The sequence below is a fragment of the Dendrobates tinctorius genome, unplaced genomic scaffold (assembly GCF_039654945.1).
Source record: "Dendrobates tinctorius isolate UK_male_01 unplaced genomic scaffold, ASM3965494v1 ptg000194l, whole genome shotgun sequence".
NCBI lineage: Eukaryota > Metazoa > Chordata > Amphibia > Anura > Dendrobatidae > Dendrobates > Dendrobates tinctorius.
This window is the reverse complement of record NW_027361861.1, coordinates 740001-747070: the sequence shown is the minus strand read 5'-3', so window position 1 is coordinate 747070 and position 7070 is coordinate 740001. Positions and strand designations below refer to the sequence as shown.

The 7070-nt window shown below is 45.0% G+C and overlaps 1 protein-coding gene across 1 annotated transcript in view; it reads left to right on the top strand.

Annotated features, from left to right (window-relative positions):
• Positions 1–2798: 2798 nt before the first annotated feature.
• Positions 2799–7070, top strand: part of STARD9 (StAR related lipid transfer domain containing 9) — a 292466-nt gene continuing 288194 nt past the window's right edge. The window contains exon 1 of the mRNA XM_073552673.1: positions 2799–3284. Coding sequence (XP_073408774.1) covers positions 3238–3284 — 47 coding nt within the window. The 5' untranslated portion in view covers positions 2799–3237. The remainder of the gene's footprint in view (positions 3285–7070) is intronic.

The following is a 7070-nucleotide window of genomic DNA, read 5'->3' as shown; positions in this document are numbered from 1 at the left end:
ACATTAACCCCTTATTACCCCATATGCCAACCGCTACAGGGCAATGGGAAGAGAGCGGCTAAGTGCCAAAATTGGTGCATCTTATGCCTTTTCTGGAGTGGCTGGGGGCAGATGTTTTTAACAGGGGGGAAATAACCATGGTATCTCTAGGCTATGAATATCTGCCCTCAGTCACTGGCTTTCCATCTCTGGTGAAGAAAATTGTGCGGAAGCCCATGCAATTTTTTTCCATGAATACATTCTTTTATTAAATACATACAGGACCCAAATTTTACACACCTATACTACTAACAGTATTAGTCACTGACATACACCGTATCTACCTGTGTATAAGCCAACCCGTGTATGAGCCGACCCCCTAATTTTGTCACAAAAAACTGGGAAAACTTATTGACTCGCGTATAAGCCTAGGGTGCACAGTGAGTGGCCACAGATAATGCTGCACAGTGAGTGGCCACAGATAATGCTGCACAGTGAGTGGCCACAGATAATGCTGCACAGTGAGTGGCCACAGATAATGCTGCACAGTGAGTGGCCACAGATAATGCTGCACAGTGAGTGGCCACAGATAATGCTGCACAGTGAGTGGCCCCATCATGTTGCTGCTGCTGCCGCTGCCTCCGTTACAGAAAAAAAACCAAAACTGTATACTCACCTCCGTCGCTGCCCGCTCCTCATCAGCGTTGCCGGCTCTACAGTGACGGTTCAGGCAGAGGGCGCATACTAACTACGTCATCGCGCCCTCTGACCTGAATATTACTTGCCAGAGGATGCAAGACAGCAGAGCGATGCGCAGCGGTGGAATGGGGACAGGTGAATGTGGCTCCCCTGTCATTCTCACCTACTCCTGGCGCTCATCTCTGCAGCCCTCCTGCTTGTTCCATGTTCTCGGCGCCGCTGCTCTTCCTGCTTCAGTGGTCACATGGTACCGCTCATTAAAGTCATGTTTATGCGCATATTCATGTCTTTAATGAGCGGTACCACGTGGCCGCTGAAGCAGGAAGAGCAGGGGCGCTGAGAACATGGAACAAGCAGGGGGGCTGCAGAGACAAGCCAGGAGAGGGTGAGTATGATCTCCGACCCCCCCGGTATATGACTCGTGTATAAGCCGAGAGGGGGACTTTCAGCCCCAAAAAATGGGCTGAAAATCTCGGCTTATATACGGTAAACCTAACTGTTCTGCAATGGTTTACTGTATGTAAACCATGTCTCCTCTCCTGTCGGCTTCTGTAATGATTTTACAGAAGCCGACAAATGAATTAACGGCTAATCTTCTATCTATATCTCTATGCAATATATATATTATAGATATAATTATATATAAATATTATATATACAGTATATATATATTATAGATATATACAGTATATAATATATATAATATATATTATAGCTATATATTAAATATAAATATTATATACACTGCTCAAAAAAATAAAGTGAACACTTAAATAACAGAAGATAACTCCAAGTAAATCAAACTTCTGTGAAATCAAACTGTCCACTTAGGAAGCAACACTGATTGACAAACAAGTTCACATGCTGAAACGCATGACACTCGCATGACAATTGCATTACACTCGTCCGACTCTCCTGCATTAAAATCGGACCTTTTTTTAATTGCTAGTGTGTCTCTGCGCTTTCAGCATTTTTAGCACTCAGGGTATGTTTCCACATGGCGTCCTTGCAGCGCTTTGGATGCAGCAGAAACCCCGCTCCGCCCAAAGCGCCGCCCTCTTCTGTACGCGCGGTGATTCCGGATGTGCTCATTGAACACATCCGGAATCGCCGCATGGTATACATAGAGTAGGCTAAGGTAAATAGACATGCTGCGTTCTAAAAAGGCATGCCGCGTGTCCGGAAACGCAGGGTCGCCGGATGCGTGTTCGGATTTCATAAAATCCCCTCCACTATGCTGTAACATCTGAACGCTGCGGATTGATCGCTGCGGGTGTACGCAGCGTTTAATCCGCAGCTAATCCGGATGTAATCTGGCAAGTGGAAACATACTTTTATAGACAGCAATGAGTGAGCGCAAAAACGCAGCAAAAAAAAAAACGCAGGTATCAGGTTTTGCTTCAATATTTGCAAAAACCTAAGGCTATGTTCTGCTCACAGGTGGAGATTTCGGTGCGGGTTTTTTTCTGCAGTAAAACTTGCTCTCTTGGTGGTAAAGAGGCTGCAGAAAAATGCAGATTTTGCTTGCTTTTTTGTGTTTTCTGCTGCATTTTTGTCATACTACATTTGTCTCTTGTGCATGCTGATAAACCTTATTGCAAAAAAAAAAAAAAAAAATCATTCTACTTCATAAGGTTCTGGCACAAAAAAGTAGCAAAACCTGATACCTACTTTTTTCAGTGTTATTGCAGTGTTTTTTGCACCACCCTTTACTTTCAATAGGTGAAAAACGCTGAAAAAAATCCAGAAAGAAGTAACATGCTGCAAAAACCAAGCGAAACAAAAAACACTGAGGACAAAAAAAAAAAACCCAAAGCTGTGTGCATGAGATTTCTGAAAACCCATAGACTTTGCTGGTACTGCAAAAGGCAGCTGAAAATTTGCATTAAAAAAGCCAAGGTGTGAACATAGCCTAATCAATAGCTTAACGCTTCTAGAAAAGATATTACCTCATTTTATTCTAAAAAGGTGCAAAAAGAAGCACACATTTTAATTTGCCACAAATTCATTAACCATTTGTGATATTTTAGTGCAAAGTTCACACGCGACAACTAAAATGTCCAAAAACTGACAAAAACGCAATAGATAATGAAGGAAAAAGTTGCAAACCAAGTGTCCGGGTGTCCATGTGTGGCAGAAACACCTCACATCTTGCGACTTTTTCTCACTTTTTTTATGTATGGATCTCATTAGAGGTGACACTTGAAGAGACTTTTGTCCCTTCTGTCACGCATCTCTCCAGACTACAGAGACCGTGAGGCCTGAGGAGATGGTGTCAGGGTCACAGGAGAGGACGCTGAGGTGGTTCTCCTGGTTACAGTTGATTACTGCAAGCCAGCAGATCCAAGACACACCCCTTTTATCGCTACAAAGTGGCAGCTTCTCTATGGGCTGGACCAAACCAAAACACACAACATAGGGGTGGGCGTGGTGAGCAGACGGGGCATTGGATTGTTGTGCGCTGCGGAGAATCACTCCCGAGGACTCCAGCTCCGTGCGCGGACGGCACAGCCGGGGAGCGGGGCCCTGGACGGGACATGAGGCTCCGCAGTAGCCACAATGGCCAATGTCAGGGTAGCGGTGCGGGTGAGGCCGCTCAGCAGGCGGTAAGTGCTGTGTGCAGCTGTGGGGAGACTACTACTCCCAGCACTGAGTGGAGGGCATGCTGAGAGTTGTAGTCGCACAGATAGTAATGGCTGGAACTCCCCCACTTCCCATGTACAGTATATGCAGCTGGTCTGAGGACTCGTATAATGTGGAAAGTCCTCACTGAATGTGTTAAAAGGGTTACAATTAGCGGACAGACTTCTTAAAGGGGTTGTCTAGTGTTACTATACATATCTGAAATGTAAGATTGCGGTGTCACAGGTCATGTATACGCCTTTATGAGGGACTGCTACCATATAAATTTAATGGGGGTAAACTTGTTTGTATTATGCCCCCTGACTTACCGTCAGGATGATGTTCACACTCAGGATTTTCCATGTATACAATTATAGTAGCATATGATACATTTGGGCGCATGACTACAGTAAATTATAATACAGCGCCCACATGATGATCATATTGTATTTCTGTTTTGGCGGTACAGTATTGTGTTTTGAGCCCTCTATTCTCCATTTTTTGGATGCTATGTATCTGTGACACCCACTGGTATACACATCTCCTTTTATTATGTATGTGTGTCTTGTATGTACTTTAATAAAGCAATGCGTATTTTATGGCAACATGCTTCCTTAGTCTGTTTGGTTTACATATTTGGTGGGAAGCGCCATGTTTTCTAAGGCCCTTGTTGTGGGACAGAGGATAGTTTGCTAATCACTGGGGGTCCGACCACTAGGACAACCATTCAGGGGAGGACGTATTACTTATGCAACCTGTACAAACGCACAGGGGCTCATCAGGTAAGGGGGCCCATTTTGACCTCCAAACACTGGTGGAATTGTGAATTGTGATAAACTGTCGGAATAGATCGGTCCCATATATTGTTCTTGCACAGTAACCCTCTTCTTTCTGTGTCCATCAGTGCACCCATTAATCCCTAGATCAGGACTCTGTGATCCAGACTTAGCAGAGTCCCATCTTGATTGCAGTAGGGATCCCTAATGCAGAGGCCTTACCTCAGGATCACATGAGGGTCTCAATGGTTGGACCCCCAGTGATCAGTAAGTTATCTAATATATAAAGCTCAAGTGTATGTATGTGTGTGTGTGTCCGGGATTGGCATCCGCACCGTCGCAGCTACAGCCACAAAATTTGGCACAGTCACACGTCTGGACCCCGAGAGCGTCCTAGGCTATGTTGTGAGGTGAAATTTTAACCCTGCGCGTTCCAATTCTCCAAACAATTTTGCCCCTATCTACATAATGGGGAAAAAGTGTATCAAGCCCCGCCCCTCGTTATGATGTCAATGGTTGCCATGGCGACGCTGATGTCATCATAGGTTCCAAGCCCCGCCACTCATTATGATGTCATAATGGTTGACTATGGGATGGAGGATGTGTGATGGGTATATGGGCACCGGACTATGGGATGGAGGATATGTATGACGTGTATATGGTCACGGGACTATGGGATGGCGGATATGTATGATGGGTATATGGGCACTGGACTATGGGATGGCGGATATGTATGATGGGTATATGGGCACTGGACTATGGGATGGAGGATGTGTGATGGGTATATGGGCACTGGACTATGGGATGGAGGATATGTATGATGGGTATATGGGCACGGGACTATGGGATGGCGGATATGTATGATGGGTATATGGGCACTGGACTATGGGATGGCGGATATGTATGATGGGTATATGGGCACTGGACTATGGGATGGAGGATGTGTGATGGGTATATGGGCACTGGACTATGGGATGGCGGATATGTATGATGGGTATATGGTCACGGGACTATGGGAAGGCGGATATGTTTGATGGGTATATGGGCACTGGACTATGGGATGGCGGATATGTATGATGGGTATATGGGCACTGGACTATGGGATGGAGGATGTGTGTGATGGGTATATGGGCACGGGACTATGGGATGGAGGATATGTATGATGGGTATATGGGCACGGGCCTATGGGATGGTGGATATGTATGATGGGTATATGGGCACGGGCCTATGGGATGGTGGATATGTATGATGGGTATATGGGCACAGGACTATGGGATGGAGGATATGTATGATGGGTATATGGGCACGGGCCTAAGGGATCGTGGATATGTATGATGGGTATATGGGCATGGGACTATGGGATGGAGGATAATTATAATTTTCTATAACTAACCACAGTTAGTTACTATGCCTGGCCAGCGCCGGGCTCTTCAGCTAGTCACCTATAAAATTAAGAGGGGTTAACTTAATAATTTGTGAATAAACCATTGACTCCATCTGGCCTTGTTTTTGAAGCTGGGTGATGTGTGGGGGACACGGGACCCCTGTTCTTTTAATTACTGGTGCCAGTCCAAATACTGGGACCCCAATCTAACAATTGTTTATGGTATACAGGGAATAAGAGGAGATACTTTGTTTAGCCCAGAAGATTACAGGATTACTTGTCTGTATGGGATGTAGCTGGGAAGGAGCTTTCTTATCCCTTTTTGGTTATGAATCCTAAATGTTTCAGACAGATGTCCGCCTGTACAGAATTCTATTTAGCTCACTGAAAGTATCTCTTGTGGGGCTTGTCACAATATGATCTGTATTCACTACAGAAAAAAAAATCATCCCCTCACTGTAAAGTTAGACGTGTGGAGCATTATCTGCTATTTTTCAACAAAACATCCTACGTTTGGAGAAACCAAGAACGAGGCAGACTTCCTTAAAATCCATTTCCTGTTGCTTTTCCAGTCTCTCTTGTCTGGGTTTTAAATTGCTATGTTAGGAGACCGCTGGGACAGAGAGATCATGTGACCACCCAAACTCGTCCTCCATATACGTTCTGTGAAAAACCATTGTCCGGAAAAGACAGTGTCTCCTGAAGGCATAAGATATGATAATTGCAATAAGATCGTCTTGTGGTTTCTAACTCCCTATTAGTGTTGAGCGAACATGCTCTGATAAGGTGTTAACTGAGCATGCTCAGGTGCTAACAGAGTATCTTCGGCGTGCTCGAATACTATGTTCTAGTCTCCGCGGCTGCACGTCTCGCCGCTGTTCAAAAGTCAAAATACATGCAGGGATTGTCTGGCAATCCCTGCATGTGTTGTGGCTGTTGAATAGCCTTGGAGACTTAAACATAGTATACAAGCACACCAAAGACACTCTGTTAGCACCCGAGCATGCTCAAATAACACCTTATCAGAGCACATTCACTCAACACTACTGCTTCCAATATATGTGTATGTGTGCCAGCGTCGGACTGGAACACCTTGGGCCCACCAGAGAAAATCATTCTTGGGGCCCACTATGTAGCTGCATAGAGTTAAATACCAGACCACCAATTATGCGGTAAAACACGCTAATATCCGGGTATAATATAAGGTTGTACATGTCTTAATTATGTAGCAGGAGTTGGGGTAGCCCCCTCATAGAATATAAAGCAGCCCCCTCACATAGTATAATGCAGCCATCTCATAGAATATAATGCAGCCATCTCATAGAATATAATACTGCCCCCCTCATAGGGTATAATACTGCCCCCCTCATAGGGAATAATGCACCCCCTCATAGGGTATAATGCACCCCCTCATAGGGTATAATACTGCCCCCCTCATAGGGAATAATGCACCCCCTCATAAGGTATAATACTGCCCCCCTCATAGGGTATAATACTGCCCCCCTCATAGGGTATAATACTGCCCCCCTCATAGGGTATAATACTGCCCTCCTCATAGGGTATAATGCTGCCTCCTCATAGGTTATAATGCTGCCCCCTCATAGGGTATA